Source organism: Cyrtonyx montezumae, unplaced genomic scaffold, assembly GCF_038088225.1.
Source record: "Cyrtonyx montezumae isolate F1298 unplaced genomic scaffold, pur_monq_1.0 scaffold_8, whole genome shotgun sequence".
Lineage (NCBI taxonomy): Eukaryota > Metazoa > Chordata > Aves > Galliformes > Odontophoridae > Cyrtonyx > Cyrtonyx montezumae.
In genome coordinates this window covers 44,557,106-44,579,622 of record NW_027072089.1, presented here as the reverse complement: position 1 = coordinate 44,579,622, position 22,517 = coordinate 44,557,106, and the positions used below count along the sequence as shown (strand labels likewise).

At 38.8% G+C, this 22,517-nt stretch overlaps 1 protein-coding gene across 4 annotated transcripts in view; it reads left to right on the top strand.

Annotated features, from left to right (window-relative positions):
* Positions 1 to 22,517, top strand: part of GREB1L (GREB1 like retinoic acid receptor coactivator) — a 120,140-nt gene that overhangs the window by 61,204 nt on the left and 36,419 nt on the right. For 2 of the 4 annotated variants that reach the window (XM_065752576.1, XM_065752577.1), the window contains 7 exons: positions 4,612 to 4,783; positions 4,984 to 5,181; positions 12,309 to 12,485; positions 14,023 to 14,199; positions 19,834 to 19,968; positions 21,425 to 21,562; positions 21,891 to 22,010. In XM_065752576.1, coding sequence (XP_065608648.1) covers positions 4,615 to 4,783; positions 4,984 to 5,181; positions 12,309 to 12,485; positions 14,023 to 14,199; positions 19,834 to 19,968; positions 21,425 to 21,562; positions 21,891 to 22,010 — 1,114 coding nt within the window. In that variant the 5' untranslated portion in view covers positions 4,612 to 4,614. Of the gene's footprint in view, positions 1 to 4,611; positions 4,784 to 4,983; positions 5,182 to 12,308; positions 12,486 to 14,022; positions 14,200 to 16,450; positions 16,574 to 19,833; positions 19,969 to 21,424; positions 21,563 to 21,890; positions 22,011 to 22,517 lie in introns of all 4 variants that reach the window. The other 2 variants (XM_065752579.1, XM_065752578.1) reach the window with 2 other exon arrangements.

The window sequence follows — 22,517 nt, the reverse complement described above, 5'->3', positions numbered from 1 at the left end:
GTTTATGTTGGTATATACTTCTGTCATTGTAGTCTACACTTTTAATTAACGTATGTATTTGTTAGTGTTGTTGTTAAGTGTCATCCTTTCTGCTGTGTGCATGTTTGTGATAGACCCTAATGATGTCCTTGTGGAAAAAAACCATAAGATTCCCAGAACATCAGTAAGGCTGATGTAAATAACAGAAAATGCTCAATGTACCTGAAGCAACCAGCTCCCAAACAGCTTTACAGTATAAATAGATGCCTGCTCTCCCCTTGCCTAAGATGACCCTTCAAGATACAGAAGCTGTGCAAGGCCTGACAGAACCTTTGTCAAGGAGCTTGTTTTCGTTTCCTTTGAAGAGAAACTTCTGTGGGGTTAGGCCAGATCAAAAGTCAGATTATGTGTTTTGGAGAATACAATTACATCATTAGGTTAAACACAGAGTAAGGACTTGATAGAGCTGACTTAATGGAGGGTGTTTGCATCAGATTCATCATTCACTATCAGGTAATTGTGAAATTGCTTTAAGCCATAACAACAACACTCACCCCCTCCCTCATCCTCCAGTTCAGTTCCTCTCCTTTAAAGTCTCTGGGGTCATGACCCACCTGGAGGCCAGATATGTGCTATCTGGTGTACCGAATGATCTGATAATATTTTTTACCCATAAAGCCTTCAGCTTAGTATGTAGATCTGCTCCAAAGAATTGCTGGGTAATGGTCTACTTTCCTAAGAAGTTCTACGTTGTTTTTTTTTAATTATTTTTTTTTTCTTAATGTGTGGGAGGGGTATGTGCAAGACCAGAGTGATGCATTGTTCTGATTGGAGTACGTTTGTAGTGTTTGCAGTGCTCAGACACTGCCAGTAAAAAAGCTGGGCCCACTTTCTTCTGGAACATGCAATGTCCTATTTGTGCACAGATCTCTTGACCATGTAGGACTAGATTAATTGCTTGAATTGACAAGACTTTATTGCAAATTCAGCTTCTGTGGTTGAAAGAGGCATTTAAATTTCTCTGTGTCCTTTACTACAGTGCTAAAATAATCTTTGAAATCTTTAGTTACTTCCAATTCTTCTCTGTCTTTATGGAATTACCTGCTAGTCCTAGTTTTGTTTTCCACAGTGAACATCTGTAGTTAATTTCTGACCAAAACTTACAGCATTAATACCCCAGTTCAGATATAGAGTAGCTCTCTAACTCCAGCAAATGCCCCTTAATCCCCAGCTCAGTGTTGGGCTACTGCAAAGAAGGCGTGAAGTAGTCTCAGAAAATCTGCTTTGAAGCAGCACAACAGTAGTGGAGCTGCTCAGGATGTGCTAGTTTGGAGTCACGATGACTTAGTGTCAGGATCTTTATGGAGAAGCACCATCGGAGTGATAAGAGTTGGGAGGTGCAGGTCATCTGAATGTCAGGAAGTTCTCCTCTTAGATTTTGCTGTGAATTTCGTTTTGAAGTTGTTCAATTTTAATTGTCTTGTGTCTCTCAGTAGTGAGTTTTAAGGACATGGACTGAAAATTGCCTCACTAGAGTGGCAAAGTTGGTGAAATAGAAGGGATGTCTAAACCTTCTCCCTTGGCAGCTTAATGAGAAAGAGTAGCAGTAAATTGTATTACACATACATAGTCTGCATAATACACATAATAACACTCTGCACAGTACAGTTTGAAACAGATAAGGACAGAATGGGCCACAGACTTCTACAAAGGCAGTTTCCAAAACGTGATATCCAATAGTGTGGGTTGATAAGGGCTGAAATCTAGGAATTTAACCAGCTCTATGCTAAACTAGCTGCAGTTGCTGTACGTGGAAAGAATTAAGTGCTCCCAAATTAAACCTCATGCACACGAGAGATTTGTGAGTGTGCTCAAGTAGTCCAACTTTGGTTATTTTTTTATTTTGTAAACAAATGCGGAAACCCAGGTTAAACATTATTGGAAAACTTTGTTTTGTTTCGTTTTGTTTTAAATAGTGATCATTAATTCCTTTATGTTAAATCACTGGTTTTGATCAAATTTTAATGCAGAGACAGCAGGTACATGTTCTAATGAGAGAAATACTGTTTGCTCCTTTTTGTCTCCCTTCCAATTCCACCTCTTTATTTTTCCCCCAGGCTGCAGCATCCTCGGACCCCTCCACAGACACACACTTAAAGCAGATGATGCTATGCTGCAGCTCTGCCTCTGCTGCAGCGTGCTGACTGCAAGCCCCTGCCATTGACATGGTCAGGAGGAAAATCAAATGCTTCTTAATTGCACCAGGCAGTTAGATTCAAAATCAGAAATAGAAAGGCAGTAATGCCCTGAATCGGTGCCCTTGGCTTTTGGCTGGCTGGATCAGTGGATGGGAGAGCTGCGTGCTGTGGGAAGGCCTCTCCAGCGCTCTCCCTTGCACAGAAGCCTCCTGCCCCTCCTCTACGCAGCTCCCTTGAACTCCCTGTGAGGCCCAGCTGCCCTAATAGCCTGGGGCAGCGTTAGGACATAGCTGCCCGGCTCTGGCTTGCTGGCACTGGGCTCCCTGGGCCCTAGATTCTCTTGCTGCAGCCAGGCCTGTGCCTTGCTGCTGCTCACCTCCCTGGCACCTTGCCCTACTCCCTCCGGTCTTAAGAGGAGCCTTCCTTTTGCTGCACTGCTTCATACCAATCCCTGAGCCTTCCTCTACTAGATGTTTCCAAGGTCCTTGCAATCTTGCTTTTTCTCTCAGAAAGCTGAAAGAGTCCTCCAGTAATATTTACCCACCCTTTCAAATTCAAATTAATCCGTGACCATCATCCTCTGTAGGCAGGTCTCTCTACATAGATGCCGTGAAGAAAAATTAATGCCCTGCAGGGACTAGTTATATTTTTTATTATTGATTCACTTTTATTATGGTAGTGGATATTTATACAGTGTATAAATATGATGACTTTGAATTTAATAAAAACTTAGAAAAAAAAATCTGCTTGCTTTATACATTGCACTGCTAAAATACCCAAATATGTTATATTAAGAAATTTTGTTTTCCTTAACCCAAAGTGGAGACAATGCAAAGATAATGCTGTTACCCCTAGATTAGAAAGTTGTGTATTAAGAAAAAATTATTTTCAGAGTGGTGAGCCATTGGTACAGACTGCTCAGGGAGTTGGTGGAGTCACCGTCCCTGGAGGTGTTAAAGAAACACTTAGATGTGGCACTGAGGGACATAGTTAGTGGGTAAGGTGGTCATGATTTGATAGTTGGACTAGATGATCTTAGAGGTCTTTTCCAACCTTAATGATTCTATGTAGAATCGTTTACCCAGAGCTGTACAAAGTCTTTGAACAGCTGACTCTGCCTCTCACCCACCTTTGAGGTGAGTAATTAAATAAACTTAATCACTGAGTCTTATGGTAGGACAATAGTATTTTTCTGTGCTCTGAAACACTATTGTAAGCAGCTGTCATTGCTGTTAACCTTTTACAGGTGGCAGTGAAAACCTTGAGCAACTCAGTAATCAATCAGGAATAGAACTGTAGATTTTCTAAATGACCACTTATCCTCTTGGTTGAAGACTTTTCCTGGTCATGGGACTAGGTGACATCTAATGAAGGAAAATACAAAGGTTAATATTATAAGGTTTTGTACTTTCCTTTGTTAAATCAATAGACAGAAAAGTAACCTCTGTTGAAATAAAATTCTCTGAAAATCCAGTCTTTTATTTCAAACAGTGGAAAATATTAGCTCTTAATTTCTTTGGAGTAAATGTTACATGGCATTATGATCTAGCAAAGTGGAAAAATTCATGTTTCATTGAGTCTGCCTCAGCCAGTTGTAGAACTTCTCATGGCCATCCTGTTACTAGATGTTTACATTTCAGAGACTGTATCTTAATGCTGAGGGAAAAAATATAAGTGGTTATGGGCTGAATAACGTATCCCAAGGAGAAGTGATGATACAAATGTCTGTTTATGCTTAATATTTCATAAAGTTCTTAAATTAATCATTGTTATAAACACAAATGCTAACTGTCAAAATTGACATTTAGAAGGTTGTTATCACTGTAGCAATGTAAAGCATAATTTAAAATAAAAACACAGCATTTGCAGAAGACTCTTGAAGACATTTGACTTCCATGCTATTTCAGTTAATATTAGTGAAAAGAAAATTTCATGTCACTAAATGTTTGTATAAGACTTTTTTTTTTTACCATAGGATGTCATACTCCCAAATTAAATAATGTGGAAGTGGTTTGATAACTAGTGATGAAGCCAAACTTGATGTTTTTTACTTTTCTGTGTAGTGTTCACTTTTACGGTCTATTTTGAAAATCCTACGAATGACAACAATAATGATGTGCTCTGCTCTTCCCCTCCTCTAAAATTCTACACCAGAGGGGTTCTTGAGTTTGCTGAGAGGAAATGTTTGTGCAAGACACAAAGGAGTTATGCTAAAACCTGTTGTTGAAACAAGAGGGTGTATAGTTTACCAGATACTCAGAGAGAAACATAGTACTAGTTAGGTGTTCTTTTCACAGCATAATACTATTACTAACTTGATGTCTCTGCCAATGTCTGTCATGGTGGATATTAAAAAGACCTCACCTGTTATTTGTAAAAGGTCTGTGTATGCACCTTCCTTCGTGCTCATCAACCATTTTCTTTGCATTTTTAGATCATGGGGAATTCATATGCAGGGCAACTAAAATCTGCCCGTTTTGAGGAAGCTCTTCATAACTCCATAGAAGCTTCCCTGAGATGTAGTAGCGTTGTCCCACGACCAATCTTCTCACAGCTGTACCTGGATCCTGACCAGCCACCTTTCTTGCCGGAAGGTAACCATGAAAGTATGGCACATTTCAATTGTTGTTTTTCTGAGAGAGAAAAGGGTGGGATGCATTTCATTAAATAACAAAAAGCTGTATTGTGTGACACAAAATCTGAATTTAAGGCCTTGTTAAGGAGAGAGAATAGTGTGCTATTTCTTTTAAAGGAGGTAGTCACAAATACTGATGAAAATTTTATTTTATGTTTTATTCTTGCTCAGATGTGAAGCCGAAAGTGGAAGAGTTGGATAAAGAGTTAGTACATCGCTATTCACAAAATGGAAATTTGGACTTTTCTACAAACCAAACTGTTAATGAAATGGAAGATGATGAGGAGGATGAAGACATGTCCGATTCAAGCAGTCCACCAATCCCATATTCACAAAAACCTGCCCCGGAAGGGTCTTGCACTACTGATGGTTGGTGCATTTTTTTTTTTTACTTGTGAGATCTTTAAAAGCAGTTCTCAGGATAATGTATCATTTGTGAACTTAGAAATGCTTGAGCAAAAAGAAGTCTGGTAAAAGCTGTTCATAGTCAAAACCTTAGATCTAAGATAGCGTAGAGTATGAGGACTTTTTTTAGGACATAAAATGAAATGTGTTACTTGAAAACAGTTCCTAAGATTCACTGTGGCACTTTTTCTGAAAGCCTCCTATTTTCTTCAGTAATCACTGACCTACTGTCCTCAAAGAATTTACTTGAGTCAGCATTGATATAGCTGGTTCCCAGTCTATCTCTAAATCCTTGTCAGAGTGCTTAGACATTGAGGTGTGTCACACTTTGGCAAAACTGGATTTTGTTGCTTCCATGGGCAGAAGGAAGAGTTGGAGGGAGAACACAGGGAAGAGACTTGATGTTAGGAGAATAAGGGGGAAGTTACTGGAAGCTTGTCTGTTTTCTCTTCCCCACCTGCCCAACAACTTGCTACTGGTTGCTTACCCTGAGCAATCCTGGTTGTTGTTCAAGGTGGTCAAAATTGCTGACAGTACTATTTTTGTTTTCTTTTAAACATGTGATATTTTCATTATGAATATACCTGTTGGGCTTTTCTTTTACTTTTTTCTTTCTGAATCTAGTTAATATAAGCGTTTACCCTCTGTGACAATGTACTTCCAGTTCCCTTTAATACAAATAATAGAAAGACCAGCTGCTATGGTAAGTTCTTTGGAAGGCTCTTTGCTTACCAGAAGAAAAGCTGAAATGCCACTTTATACTGTGTGTATACTAACTCTAAATATAGTAAAGATTAAATACTAAGAAGGATGAGGAGAAAGTCATGCCAGCAGGATACTCTAGCTAGAAGTGTGATGAATGCTAACTGCTCCATGTTAATCAGTGCAGCCTCTGCTTAGGATTGCTTCATTGCTGCCTGACATGTCACTGCAAGGAGATGCTCACTGACAAGTGCTCCCTGCAGTGCAGTGTGATTGCACATTGCTTATCACAAGGTTATGCCCAGTGACTCTGTAGTTACAGAGTGTGCGTCGCTATATGCTCATGTATACATGTAATATTGTGCTCTTTAGGATGTTCTAGAAGACCTTACGTAGGCAGTTCTGTGTTTCAGTTTTTGTCTAAAAACTATTCTGTCTTTTTTTGGTCAACACACATTTGAAGGTTTCCTATCTTACATTCTCCAAATTTGAAGATTGTTCATTACTCTTTGTCAACTTAGCTGTTCTGAATTTACAAACTCTGTTTCTCTTCAGTGTTTTCCATTTAAGAATTGTAATTTAAGAACATTCCTTTTGTGTCCGGAAAATGAAAGGAAAAAAATATTTTTAAGATTGCTGATGATCTGTAGGAACAGTTCTGTTTAAAACCTCCTGTTTTGTTTAAAACATTCGCACTGCTAGTTGTATCTCAGCAAGATATTAATCTGCTAGCTCATCTTTCTTCTCATGAATACGCCCTTCTAGAGACAATCGTTGCCCTTGTTTACATTCCTTATCTTAGTTATTTAATTACAAAGATAAATAACATTAGGTAAATGTTAAAGAATACTGCTAGACTAATTGAAGTCACTGTAGCTGTTTGGATGCTTTAAACTGAGCATATGCTTAGTTGCTCATCTGAGAACAAAATCTTGGAACAAAACCTGCAGTTCGTAGCTCCTCTTGCTGTAAAACCCATCTCCCTCGTTTTATCGCAGATGGGGTGAAATCTCTCTCCCTTTTAAGGTATTTGTACTGTTTGCTTTTCCTGAATTCAGGATTTATGCTATTGTCATCAGATTATTTTCTGTGATTGTTTTCTTTTACTCAGATGGCTGAGTTGTCAGTCATGTGCATGCAGAAAGCCCTCCTTGCCTTTTTTCATCGGTTAGAAATAAGAGCTTTGTTGAGTGGCTGTTGGATGCTCCTTCTCAGCTGGCCATAACCTTACATCCCTTAACTTTCCTGTTAGCCTTTGGAAAGGGTGACTGCATTTGTTATCGATCCTCACCATTAGCGATAAAAGTGAAGGCTTTGCAGTCTAGAAGAATAACAGCTTGGAGGATTAACGTCGTGTCAGGGGCTTTTTATCTGCTCATGTAACTTCCTTGAAAATAAGATGCTAAGAAAAAATACTTACCTGTTTTCATGCAGGTACCTCAAGTGCAACAAAATAATACAGGAAAATGCTCTTAACTGTTTGTTTGCTGTTGCTTTAAAACGGACGTTTCTAAGTTGTGGAATAGCATTTTATGCAAAACGTGGGAAGCACAATAGTAGCACCTTCCTTTTGTTAGTAAATCCTCAGTTTACTTGTTGCTTAAAGAAGGGCCAAGGTAGTTTCTGGGGCAATTAGGTAAGCAGGTACTTAACACCTGATCAGTTAGTGTGAACTTACAATAGCAAGTGACAGTGACCAGTAATTCATATGTGATTCTTGGAAGCTAATTTCTTATGCAAATACCTCATTTATTGCAGTTCAACGAGGGGCTGGTAGCCCATGCTGAAACTGCTTCTTCCTATTGGTGGGGAAAGGGAAGACGTTTAAAACCTTGAATCTGAAGAAGATTCCAGGGCTTCTGGGTGTCAGCAGTTGAGAAGATACATTTTCGTTTTCAAAACGATGGCGCTGAATTAACCTAAACGAAGTGATGTTGGGGATTGCAAATGAACTGCAAAAGAAACAAAAACTAATTTATTTTCTTTCAAAGAAACGCAGATTATGTGTGTAAAAGCCATTCACTGTTCTTTCTGTTGGCTGCTCTTGATATTTGCAAATCCACAGTCAGAGTACAAATGCCTATCTTTATTTAAACAAAGCTGAGATCCTGTGGGAAGATTATTTTTTTCATGGAACCGCTGAGCTGTGTGCTCTTGCTTTTTGCTATTACATGTTGATAAACAATTTCATAAAGAGAAGCTGATTTATTTCAGTGGCTTGTAAGTTTTCTCATCTTCTTACTTAGTTGTCCATAAAATGTACACAGGTTGGTGGGATGTTAATGTGCCATTCTTTTTTCTTAAGAGATGTGTTAGAGCTGCTCAGCATAAAAATGCAGGTGATAACTCAGTTATAAATTAGTTATTTATCTCTGCTGTGAGATGCAAGTAGATTTTGCATGGTCAAAATCTTAAACATGAGCAGCACAATTTATATTTGTGCAGAGATCCTATTTTCTCTTTCCTAATATGGAAATACTTATTCTATCAGAAAAGCTGGTGGTGTGGCAGCAGAGTGAACAGGAGCCCCTGGGAAGTGTGAGCCTCCCTGTGCTGCCCCCGGTCGCTGCCTGTCTCTCGAAATGTCTTGCCCCTGCAGCAGGGGGAGCCAGGGGAACTGCTTTCAGTGTCAGTGCTGCTCATCTATCTGCTTCCAAGAAAAACGTGGGTGATACAACTGCCTGGATGTCCTGCTGCCCCTCTGTCTAAGGGATGGTAGCTGCTTTCAGATGCTTTGGGCAGAAACATACAGAGGCTAGTATCAGCAAGATCTGTAAAGTTCAGGAGCTTGTTAGGTGACATTGGTGCCCCTAAACTTGTGTCCCCTGAGGCAGAAAAGTAATTATACCTCTCTTACAGGGCCCAAACGTTTCGGAGGCATGTGCTGGCCAGCTGATCTACACATGCATACCTCTGATGCAGAGATGTCGCCAGCTGAGGCAGACAAAGATGCTGGAGGAGATTGCTTGGGGAGGAAAGAGATTGCAGAAGGGATCTGAGGGAACTTTGGATGGAGGAAGAGATTATATGGGGGCAAATGTTAGATACTGTTTGCAAGTTATGCAGGAGCATAAGTAGAGTACTGGTGCAACACTTTATCTCACCGGGTTATCCGAACCTTCAAGCATCCAAAACAGCTCAGTTTCATATATGATGTGGAATCATCAAATGGCTTGGGTTGGAAGGGACCTTAAAGCCCTCCCAGTCCCACCCCGTGCCGTGGGCAGGGCTGCCACCCAGCAGCTCAGCTGCACAGGGCCCCATCCAACCTGGCCTTGAGCCCCTCCAGGGATGGGGCACCACAGCTTCTTGGGCAGCTGTGCCAGCACCTCACCATCCTTTGACTGAAGAATTTCCTCCTGACATCAATTCTAAACATTATTCTCTTTCGATTTTAAACTGTTACCTCTTGTACTATCACTAAATTCAGCTGACTGAATGTTGCGTGATGGAAAGCAAGTCCATAGTGAAATGTGTTAAGTGCTGACAATCAGGAATCCTGCTTTCTCGTGCTGTAGTGTTGCTATTGCCAAAAGTTCATTCAGTAGCCTCTTTCTAGACATTGTTTGTGCTTCTGGGCATTTCTTGACAAAACCCTTCTTTAAAGAGACAGGTTTAAATCGCTCTTGAAATCTTATCCCGTTTGCTGTTTCATAATCCTTATCTAGAGGTTTCCTGTTTGCCAACATTGTCAACAGCGGGTAATTTTTCTATTTTAAATCTAGATGTACAGTGATATTTTCTAAATATGTCAGATACTCAGATTTCACTGAATGCCCAAAATATTTGAGATCAATTTTGACAATTCTGGGCATAATATCCAAATGACATATACATTTGAGTGAGAAGAATCTGCTCTGAATGTAAGTGATTTTTCATTCACTTATTTATCTGTAACTTTTTCTTTCCAAATTACCCTGAAAAGTCTAGATAATACTTACATGGGCGCCTAGTCTTCCATTTGATTAAAATTGATGCTGATGTTTTTAGGGAGTACACCTTCAACAGAGTTTTCCATACTGTAATCCAACTTAATCTAATCATAAAATAAGTTGTTTTGCTTTAAGTAGGGAGTTTCAATGTGCTTCCCCTAAAATGGAGGCTTCTTCTCATTGGTAAGTAGTCATTAAAATTCTTGATTTGTAAACAAATAAAAAACTTAAGGCATTTAATTTTAATTAATTGGTTGGAAGAAGGAATGTATGAGGGCGAATCTGGACTAGCTCTCAGATTGAATGAGCTGCTGCTTTGGCTGAGCTAATTAAATTACTGAAGAAAATATTCGGCCAAGAACTGTCTCAGCAGGCTGTGGGTGTAGGCGCAAGACTGAACATTTATTGTACTGTGTTTTCAGCGAGTTGCAGCTTGCTAGGGAGTTTGACAGCTGACTGTAGGCATTCCACTTTTCACGTGATCCTTGCCTGGTAAAATATTGAGATAAAAACAGGCAAAACACAACATTAGGTTTCCCTGTCTTTGCTAAAGTTTTAAGCTGTGTGCGAGCGTGATGCATGAGAGTACAGCCAAGTTAATAATAGTCAAGGGTGATGTGGGTTAAGCTACAATCAAATAATGTTTCTTGATATTTAATGTCTTTCTCTAGTGATTTGTTTTTTCTTTATAATTTCTTTTAACAGCTATAAACTGCTTGAAAAATATTTTAAATCTAATTAATGCACGTTAGTAGGTTAAGTGTTAATAGGTATTTCAATAATTCCAAATTAAAGTTTGATATATTTTTAATAGTGATGTCAGTACAGGATATGTTATGGTGATACTTATGTCATACAGATATGTGCATGTCTTGTCTATGCTCCTATATACCTATGGTTGTAGCAAAGGAGAGATGGTCAATGGATGACTGTGTAATGTCTTTGGACACCAAATTTATCTTGAAATAGGGGGGAATTGATAATGAAAGAGGTGGGAAGCCAAGTGCTGATCTTGTAGCTGGAAAAGAAAGAACACACCATAGAGTCTTGTTCTCAGTAAAAGTTGATGGTTTTTTCACTGACTTCTGCATAGGGGAAATCAGAAAGCCCCATGTGATGGTATCCTTGCCCATGTAACTATTGTTTTCTCTCACACCTGTCACTTCCTCATTTGAAAGTAGTAATCACTAAAGAAAAAGGTTTGGGTGACTATGATCCTTTAGTTCCAGTACTGAAGTTAATGGAAGAGTTGTTGAAGGTTGCTGAGAGTTTAATTAAGTTAAAAGAATCTAACCTTGGAGATGGCCTTTTTTTTTTTTTTTTGAGTAAAATATTGATCCAGGTGGACCTCCAGAGGTCCCAAAATTGTTCTGCAGTTTTGAAAACCACAAAGCTATCTCTCCCAACCTTTCAAAAATCGTGAACTTGGCTACCTTGTAGGTGGCTGCCAAGCACATCCTGAGTCCTGAGCTTGCAGGAGTGTTGCTGCCGTGCTCAGCCATGGATCTGGACTATTTTTTGGTGTATCCCAGTCTGCCACCTACACACTACTCACTCCAGTCCCCAGTCTAGCCTGCTGGCCCACTGGCTTTACCCTTGTATTAACTAGCAGAAAAAGAACCGGTGTTACGCTTGTGTTGTGTTTGCGTATGTGTGTGCAGGAAAAACAAACTGGAGACTTGAAATCACACTTCAGATTGAGACTTAAAGCATCTCAACTGGAGATTTACAGAAAGCACGTTATACAACTCTAAAAAAATGTCCAGCTAAGAGATGTCTGAGTGAACTTCTATAAAAAAAAGAAGTGAGGAGGAATGCTAAAAGCTTTTACTGAAGAAGTGAATTACCTCATCTTTGTTTGCTGGAAATATTGAAATGCTTGATCTAAAGATAAGTTAAAATTTAAATTGATTCATTTAATAGTCAGCATTAAACTTCAATCATCATTTTTTTTTTAATCCTAACTTCATATTACTTAGTGATGATTATGTACCAGTGCCAGCCTGAGGCAAGCAACAAAACTGAAACTTCTGAACTTAAATTGTAAGCTAAGATTTTGCAGAGAAAGAAATAATTATTTGGGGTGTTTTAAGAGCTATTTTTTGCTATAAAATCAAAGTTTTCCTTTTCATTTTGAAAGCTTATGGAAAAAGTAACCATTAACCATTTCTGAGCCATTTGATACCTTGTCTTTTACGATCTTAGTTTGCTTTCTGAACGTGTTCATGATTTCTTTAAAATAGTCTATGTGTCTGTTGTCTTTGAACCCCTGAGAGCTTGTGGATCCGATTAGATGCTGTATCAGTTTCCTTTGAGCAATGTATATTAAGAAAACCCCACAGCATCAGATTGTGAAACCCCATTTGTTAATGGAACTGATAACAAACAAAAAAAAAGAAAGAACAAAAATCTTTTTCAAGATTAATCACTTGTTTTGGTTTTATTTTATTTTTTTAGGTTTTTGTCAAGCAGGCAAGGATTTACGATTAGTATCTCTGTGCACAGAGCAAATTGATATCCCAGCAGGCTTCCTGTTAGTAGGAGCCAAGTCTCCAAACCTTCCTGAGCACATTCTAGTCTGCGCAGTCGACAAGCGGTTTTTGCCAGATGATCATGGAAAAAATGCACTTTTAGGTAAGAGATTCTTTTTCTTCATACCATAACAATTCAGAGAAAAAGGTTCGTTCAGAATTATCTGAAGTCATTTCAGCTGATGATCTTCTATTAGAAATATGTTGAGAAGAGGCTTGTTTTTATTAAATTAAGTCCATAGCTGAACCTGCCATAAAAGCCCATTTTGAAATAAGTCCCTGTTTCCAAATGAACCACAATTGAAGCTGGATGATTTCTGTGTGGGCTGAAAACAATTGTTTGCCTGGCAATATGAACTATCCTTCTACTTTATTTCTACCAATGCTTACAGCACTTTCATTAAAGAAGAAATATACTCACGCAGCTGTAGATGATGAGCTATTTTTCTGTAGATTTTTCTGTAGATAGGCGAATTCTGCTGTTGTCTCCATCAAGAACATAGTTTTCAGTACAAGCTCTGATGACAGTTTGGCTCTCAGAAATGAATACACAGATTTTGATAATACGTTTACATCACAACTGGTTATGTTTATGAGCCTCTAAATTTTAATACAGGAATACTTCTTGGTCATTGGAGAAAAGCACCTTAATTTTCCTGCCTGGTTCACAATTGGTGCACATTTTAACAGAATAGTAAAAGCAATGTAGTGTATTCTGGCACCTATATCTTGTTTTGATTTTACATTCTCATTCCTCTCTCCAGTCACTGTGCTGGGTAGCATACACTCAGAAAGACCTTTCAACAGAGAGGAAATTACAATTAAGCATTGATACTCTTTCTTAACCACATGGCTCAAATAGTGGTCCATTCTAGCAATGTTTTAATAACTATTGAAAGCATCTCCTCTTTGTACTTATGAGCTTTAATGTTATTTCTTCTTATGCCTATTTAATATTCTGTAAGCATTTGGACCTGCAGCAGAGATTCCACTGGGGAAAATTAGTTGGGAGGTGCTGTGTGATGTGTCCTTCCTGGGATAGTTGGGGAAGTGGGGTTATGGGGGATATTCTGGTGTTTGTTGTCATCCTCATGGGAACTGCTCCCCAGTGAACAGGGGAAATGTCAAGAGTTGATCAATACAAGCTATCTGATATACAGAGAGCTGATGCTCAGTCTGATCAGATGTGGTAGCACTTCTCTGTGGGTAAGCTCCCCACCTCACACCTGGAGCTTTGTATCAGTTGTCTCTGATGTCATTTGATAATGAGCCTACTGACTCACAACTGTGTTCTGGTGTTGCTAATATTACATATTTAAATAACTGTGCTTGTGTAACTTGATTGACTCAGTATCCCTGTAAGACCCTGATGACTGTTTCTGAAAATTGTAGCCTTGTGCCAATAGTTGCTATGGGTTGCAAGGGAGGAGGGAAGAACCAATCAATTCCCAGGAGAAACAAGGTGAAGAAGTCTACTTATTGGCATGTCCAGCAAATTGATGGTAAAATATGATAATGAGGCATATTTAGGCTAAAGACAATTGCCAAATTAATTAGACTTCTGTGGAAAATGCAGTTTCATTCCCAGCAGCTGTCTCATGCTGTTCAATGTGTGTGTACCTTCTGCTTCATTCATGCAGGATTTTCTGGGAACTGTATAGGCTGTGGAGAAAGAGGATTTCGGTACTTCACAGAGTTTTCTAATCATATCAACCTGAAATTAACCACTCAGCCAAAGAAGCAGAAGCACTTAAAGTACTACCTAGTAAGAAGTTCCCAAGGTGTACTGTCAAAGGGACCTCTTATTTGCTGGAAAGGTAATTAAGGTGCCCATTCACATAGGGTTTAAAGATTGTATTAATGTGATGTTATATGAAAAAATGAAAGTTGCTAATGTTAAATGTTAAATGAAAAAATGAACATGTATACATTAAAAAAGAACTGTTGAAAACGAATTTATTTTCTGATTGAAAGAAAAATTCTCTATGATTTCTTTGAAGTCTGAGTTGTACCAAAGAGATTTTTTTAATCTTATTGGTAACCATGCAAATAGAAGTTGTCTTCTTCCATCTCCCAGCACTTCAATTGGGAGTGCTAAATCTATCCTTGAGCTGTGCACTTTGGTAGAAGAAACAGGATTCTTCCATCTACTAATTCTCTTCTGTACCAAAAACAAGATGACTCACAGCCAGGGCTCTGGCACTGGCTTCACACTGATATTCATCTTGGCAGGTACAATTCAATCTGGCTAATGCCTGAGGATAGCCAGCACATCATTGTATTAAGAAAGCTCAGCTCCCTGTTGGCAAGGAAAGAAGAGAGATTATGCATACTCGTGCCATTCACTGGATGTTTTATACATGGGCTTACCCTCTACCTCTGTATTGTTAATAAATCCGCTAAAGAGATGACATTTGCAACCCAAAGGCAAGGCAAGGGAGTCTGGTAATTATGGATGGAGGATTTTTGAGCTAGAGCCATACAAAGTCTTGAAGAGAGAACAGTTTACCTACTCATTGCCTGCTAAACTGGTATATATGCTGGCTGCCTATCTTCCTCAGCTGTGTTGTCACTCAGTAATGACAGAGTTAGATCTGGTGCCTGTTGTTCCAAAGTGGATGAGGAGAGGAGAAACTCCACATGAGGACTGACACACATCTGAAGAGTCACATCCTTATGTGAATGGCAACAGGACACCAGAGAGATGATTATCACCAAACTGTATGAGTAATTATAGTACTGTATCAGTTTGTGGTTCAAAGGGATCCTGTCTTCATCTGCTTTTCTTGAGTACTGGTATAATTATCTACTACATCAAAGAGGATGTATTTTTCAGCATGATTTTTCACAAGAATTTCTGAAATTTAATTAGATAGTCTCCTTCTGAAGTTCTGAATACTGAGAAAGAAAACCCTATTTTATATTATTTTTTCACAAATTATGAAGGGATTTGTCCATACAACGTAGTACAGTATGATGCACTACTTAGCAGATTGTTTTCTTGGAACATGTTGTGAAGCCTGGTGATGTTCATATGGAAGACTATTCACAACAATCAATCTTTGCTTGGTTAGAAAATATAATCTGGAGTCACACTTCATTTTATTTTACTGTATGCAGTTCTTTTGCTCAGAGGTGATAATGAGACTACTGGTATGCTGAGATGCAACAAGGGGAACTGGCTTTGAGTCCTTTCCCTGAACCCCCTGATGTTCATGCTATTGGGGTCAGTGTCTGGCCTGGTACATAGTGCCAGGATTAGCACACAGGGAAAACTTGTAAATCTTCTAATCACAGATGTGATATGTGATGGTGTGGAAGAGATAGATACAAAGCTAGCTTTTGGTTATGTAGTGACTGCATACCTTTTGAGAACCTACAAAAGTTTACTAATTGATCAAAAATGGACCTCATGGGCATTATTTTGGAGGGCTCTACGCCCATATTGATACCATCCATCTAGAAACCCTTCACCGTTTACTTACATTAAAGCTCTAATCAGAACAGAACTGCTGTTGAATGCCCCGATATCTTCAAACCAAGTTTGATTCAATTTCAGTTAAAAAAAATGATTAATATGAGATTTTAGAAGTCATTTTCTCCTCCCTCAACTGAGCTTTCAACCAGACAGACCTTTCCGGGGATGATATCTCCCTGAAGATTTTCTGGACACATACTACGAATCAGAGTGTCAGCACAATTTTCTTTCTAAAGGGCAACATATGATGGTTTTGTATAAAGGTTGCACCACTTAGCATTTTCTGGGGTATGTCCAATACCTTCAGATCTCCTACAAACTGAGAGTTGAGGGCTCTTGCCCTTTTGCTGCATCTGGTCTCTATTTGCCTGGCACTCTCAGTGGCCCCTGGGGAGGTTTTCTTAATTAGAAGACAAAGTTGACTGAACTGCTTGAGCTGTATTTTTGTTGAATGCTGCCATTTGCCACTGTTTGTTGTATGTGCCGTGTGTATGCTCTTAACATTTTGTCACCTTTCACCACTGTGTTGCTGAACTTTCTGGCTGGAAGGCAGGCCTTGTTAATATGTACTGTAGCTGCTTCGTTTGCAGAATGTAGAAGCAGGCAATCATCTGCTGCTAGCCTCCCTGCTAAACCAAATTCTGCGGTGTCACCGTCCACGACCCCAGAGGGTGGATCAGCTAATGGATACAAATCAGGGTTCACGCAGACAGGTAGGAGCTGAAAGTGCTGTAAAGATAACCATTGGGGTGGTAAGTTACCTCAGATATTGTTGGTTTAGAGATGCCATAAACAAGTGAGTATTTACTTTGAGCCATGTACAGATCACAGCCGGGAGGATACCTTTCAGAATTTGCTGTGGGAGAGATTAAGAGCCAGATGAGGTTGGAGATGAACTGTTTTTCATAAGAGCAGTCAATTAAAAACCATTGAATGATCTTTTGTTTAATTTATTTGATTCTTTGTTTCCCTGTATTTGCTTCATTTTGTGGATCTCAAAATATTTGATTATGCATTCATAGCAAGATCTTTACTTAGTGTATGAAGACCAGGGTATTTGCCTAGAAATGGAAAAAAAAATCTCTTTTGGGGCTGAGCAGGACAGCTTTTATTTATTTATTGTTATTTATTTATTTCCACATGGGTAAAAGTAAAAATGAAAGTAATTCCCCTTTTTCAAATAAAAAACCCTTTTTTTTTAATGTTATGTGAGCTTTAGAATGCATCTCGTATGTGTTTTCCAGTTCTGAAATGCTATTAATGACATATTTGACTGAGGAGAAACAATAAAAATCAAATGGACATTGGCTGACAAAGAAGCAGCATCATAAATTAATTTATTTTTCGCAAATAGCTGAAGAGCTTCTTTTTGAGCTTTGTTTTCTCATTGTTTCATTGCAGCTTTATCTGTGTTGTTTCATGTTTTTATGTCTGCTTCTGCTATTTCTTGAAAAATTAAAAACAGAAAAAAGCTCTGTTGGGTGGTTGTGAGTGGTTGATACTTATGTGCCATAACAGAAATCCCTCTTGCAGAGAATGAAATGCAGATGAAAAAACAAGCTTGTTCAAATAGAAAGAAAAGTAAATATATATATATATATATATATAATAATTTTTAAAAAGCTGTAAGTGCATAACAAACAAAAATTGAACATAGGTCTTCTAGTGAAACTGCAGTCACTAATCAGTAAACTGTTCAGAAAACTCTTCTTAAGGCGGTGAACCCTCTTTCTGTTTAGCAGGCTTAGGCTTTAGGCTTTTGTTAGAGAAATGAGAGTGTCACTTAAATACATCTGCATTTCACTGCATGACCCGTTGGCTTCCAGAGGCTGGCTTGAGAACTGTGCAGATGCATGAGAAGCTATTTATTTGAAATAACAAATGACACAATATTTAACGCAGCTTTGTCTTCTATTGTACCTGCCAAGTTAATAGATACACCTTTTATATACTGCTTTCTCCTTATCACTCACTGTGATTTTCAGTCTGCTTGGTTTTTGTGTGTCACTGTTTGTACTCTTAGGTCACAGTTGCCCCAGACCTTTTCATCTCATTCTGGATTATCTTTTAGTGAAGATAATGCCACAGCCATATATTTGAATTCCCTGTGACCAGGAGAAAGGGGGAGGGTACTTTTTTCCTCTGGTGTGAATTCTGGCATATGTTGCCCATAAAGGTCTGGCTGTTACTCTCCTTGGATTGAATAGCTACTCGCACTTCACGTGGGATGGCATGTTGTTTTAAAATGGGAGTACTCCTTAGCAGGTTCTTCTTTAAAATTGTTTTTAGTTTCTTGTCAACTCCCCCATTTTTCTCCTTAAACTTAAGTATTTCTGTCTTTGTAAGGCAGTAGTTAAGTCTCCATGTCCTAGAAGACACCTGTAGGCAGGCAGTCATGCTGAGTACTGCGCTGAAGTTGTAATTTCATGGTAGGAATTAGTACCCAGTAGAATATTGAAGTATCCTAGTTAAACTTGACAGTGTGGTGTGGCTGTGACACCGTCTCTCTTTCAGAACAGCACGGGAAGTTGCAGTTCCATTTCAAAGGAGCTGTATTTTAATTGGCATTACAACAGTGGCTGAAACTTTGAACAGCATCAGAAACTCCGTTTAGGCAGACACACGAGAGCTAAAATGTCAGGTGTTTAAAGGTTGGTAAACAATTAGGGACAAGGTTTTAGGATAGAAAGATAAACAGTTTTAATATAAGGTAGTACTGTGAATTCTGCTTAGGTGTCAGTGTGATGTTTGTTTCTTGCATGAAATTTCAAGAAAATGTATTAGAATGAGTGAGTGGGAGGAAAACAAACAAACAAACCCAACATAATGAGAGACCGGTGTTATCTTACAAAGCCTGTAAGCTAGCAGTGTGTTTGGTGGCCTTGCAGCATTTGCCCTGTGAACATGGACAAGGCTTTCTGTTGGAGCAACCCTAGAGGCTCCTGTTTTTTTCCCAATCACAGTTGCTTGTCTGGCAAAGCAGACTCTCTCCCCATCCTTCCTTGCCAAATGGTGTGTCGCCTGAAGGGAATGTATTTGGCAGATCAAGCCTTCTGGTTTTTTTTGTTTGTTTGTTTTTTCCCTGGCTGTTTTACTAGGACATCTGTAGGTGAACTTAGCCTACTTCTTGCAAACAACTTTCTGCACAGATGTTGAGATAATGTTCCTTCACCATGGGAATAAAATTTGGGATTTGCTGGTATATCAGCGTCCCAGTATACAATTCTTCTTTGAGATAAATTGAAGGTATTAAATGCCTAATGTTAGCATGCAGAGAGCTTTTGAACCTGTTATGATTTACATTTTTATACTGGGCTAACTTCAGCTTTTTTTTTTTAATGCAGATTTTTTTTTCCCCAGATTTCTTTTCTTAAGCATTTCTTATGCAGGCTTACGCTTTTTGTAAGATAAGACAGCCTCTGGAGGTTATGTGTTTGATTTTTTTATGCCCTAAGTCAGGCTTGTCTGGGTCAGACAAAAGTTCAGTAACCTGTTCTTGAAAGTCTCCTGTGATGGAGATTCCAAAACCTTTTAGTCAGCTTATTCCAAGTGCCCGTTCATTATGCTTGCTGGGGACAAGTTACACCAACTCTTTGCCTTTGCTTTCTCATCTGTAACACAGGATAAAAGAGTTTACTTGCCTATCTCACAGGTGTATATTAAGGAGCAATTTTGATTAAGAACAGATTCTTTCTGTGATTAAAATATTTTTCAGTTGGTATGTGATAGCAAAGTATTCTGTAAGAGATCTCTCTTGGGTTTAGTATATTAGATTCTACAGAAATGCCTGGTAAATGTTTGTCACAACCCCTGTAAACTACCTTTAAATGATTTTTTAAGTGTAAAATAGTTTGTTTGCATTATTTGCAAAGGTGCATAGATGAACAAGTATGCGTGCTTCTGTTTATATAGTATTAAATATATACTGATATATATAGTTTTCAATTATTACTTAAACATCTTCTTTTCTCAGATTCTTCAGTGTTCAGTCCAGCAAAATCATCTTCTGCTATTAACTTAAGTGGAACTCAAGACCCATCTCGGAACAAGACAATTGTGAAACCTTTGGCTTTGTCAGTGCAGCTCGTAGGAAAGACATTTGCTTCAGGTAGCTCTTTGCTCTCCCTGAAAGCCAAGGGATCTGCTTAGCAGTAAAGAAATAAGAAAATGGTCTTAGAGGTGGAAAAAGGAAAGGAGAATGTTCACTAGTATTCTCCAAAGTCCTCACATTCTTCCAGTTCTACTGAGATTATCCATGGCCATTACTGTCTTCATACAGAGCCACACCTTGGCTTTCAGATTTGACATTCTGATAGCAAGTACAAGAGTGATACAGCATACATTTCTAAGACTTCTAAGAGAGCAGAAAAGTCATCTCTTGATATGACTGTGATTCTGCCACAGTAACTAAGATCTGCTTGCCTTTGTCCTTTTGTAATGAGTATAGTAACTCCAGATACATTTTTGAAATACAGTCTCACTTAAAGGAGGTTTACTGTATGTGCTATTTTAATTGATCATTTCTGTATTGTACATTTAATAAATTAGAAGTCTCAACTGGGGCACCTATACCCCTCATTTGGGTACTCTGATATGGTGTGCTGATTGTTTATTAATTTATCTAGTTAGCCCTTTAAACAAACAAAAGTATTACAAATAATAGAGGGAAATGTGCTTGAATAAGAAAAAATATGTTTACTTGGTATATATATGTGTGTGAGCATTGTTTTGTACATAATGCATTATGTCTGCTACTTTAGGACCAAAACATTAGTATATATATAAGCAATATAGTGCACTGAAGAAATGATTAACACAGTTAATAGTATAAAATACCAGCAAATTCTGCATTTAAGTATTCTAGTATATTGTATCTTCAGTATACTAGTACTTTTCCCCTCTTTACTTGAGTAAGAGAAAATTCATCATGCGGGGGGAATTACTTCCCACCCTTTTCAGCTTACTTCTGTAATGGAGCCACATCCACCAGATCTGTCCATACCAGGTCATTAATGTGGGAATACAAATGGGGAGCTTCAACAGGCAAGTGCTGTTACTCAAATTTTGAGAGTCATGGTTTGCCTCAGTAGTGCTTAGAGCATGTATACTGCACAGCAAACTGCCATGTTTCCCATGCTGAGGCTTCAGATGAGAGTTCTGTTTTACTTCATGTGTATGGCGTGTGGATAACTGGGAGAAAAATAAGTTGATGTACCAGTGACACTTGCAAACCTTTATGAACTGGATTTACAATGAGCTCTTTTTTAAATTCTTGGTGTCTGAAAAACATTTCACAAGATCACCGGTCTTTTTATTTTTGTGTGTGTAATCTTTTTATGCTGGTGAGGTTATTTTTGCATTTTTTCTTCATCCGATTTTTTCTGCTTTGAAATGCAGAGATCTTGCTTCGTCTCAAGGTTAAGATTTTACAGCCTATGTCCAAATTATCCTCCACTGAGTACCCTTCATCTTGCCCTATTCTTTTGTGTGTGCATGCTGCCGTATTGTTTTGTTTGTTTTCAAGATCATCTCAAGCCACATACTCTGTATTTTATTATACTCAGCTCCTCTTTCACTGCGTGCCACTGATGTTGCTAATGGAAACGCTAATGGAGGAAGAAATACTGTATTGAGTTCTACAGTCTCTCGGCCAGTGCCTCACTCAACCTCTCCTAGCCCTGCCTGTGCAGCTGGAGACCAAGGTAATGATAACTCTGCTCTGTGTTCTTTTTAAGCTGCAGTGGCTACTGGACCTGAAATTTAGGGTTTGGGTTTTTCTTCCCATCGTAGTTGTACCTGCAATTCAGTCTTTACATATCCATTTGTTTTCTGGTGATGACAACAGTGTAGTTTTTAGCAGAGGTGGCAGCATTTCTCACGTCATAGTCTGGCTTCGTCTAAGTCTAGGCGTAAACCTCAGGAGATCTGTAGTGTGAAACAGCTCAGCATCATTGGAGAATGGAAATGTAGGCTGGAGCCAGGTCATTCAAAAGAATGGAGTTTAGAATTAGATTTTGCTTTTCTTCACAGCATCAATGTCCAGTTCTGGACCACCAAAGAAACGTCATCGGGGGTGGTCCCCTGGCTCCCCCGTCCCTCCTCCTGGTTTGGTGGTACCTGTTCCTACGATTCGACCCTCATCTAGAACAGGTAAAACTTGTATGATACAGAGATTTCATTTGCAAAAAGCTGTTCTTAGGCAGACCAGCAGCCCTGTGCTGCTTCACTTACTGACTGGACTGAGAACATCATTCAGCTTGCTGAAGTATTTAAAAACACCATGGAGAGTTTTTTCAGATTTCTCGGAAAGCACACAATTATTTGGTCATTGTTTCTGTAATCAAAGTTGGGATGATGGGAAAGCAGAATTCTTGAGGGTGGGAGAGAAAAGAAAGATTAAGAGTTACAAGGATCTAAATTTACCTAACTTCCTCAAACACAACTCAGTTCTTCTGAAATTGTGCAGGTGAATGTTTTTGAAAGCTTTCCATTATCCTTCTGCTTGAATATGGTGTCTCCATCTGGTGTGGCATGCTGCTGAAATAGCGCACTTGGTTCTTGTACAAGAAAGATGCATTTATGTAATTTTGGCCTAACGTAGAAGAGGGGTTATGTGATTGGAAGGAGAGGTTTGTGAGACCAAAAGGCCTGTGTGTG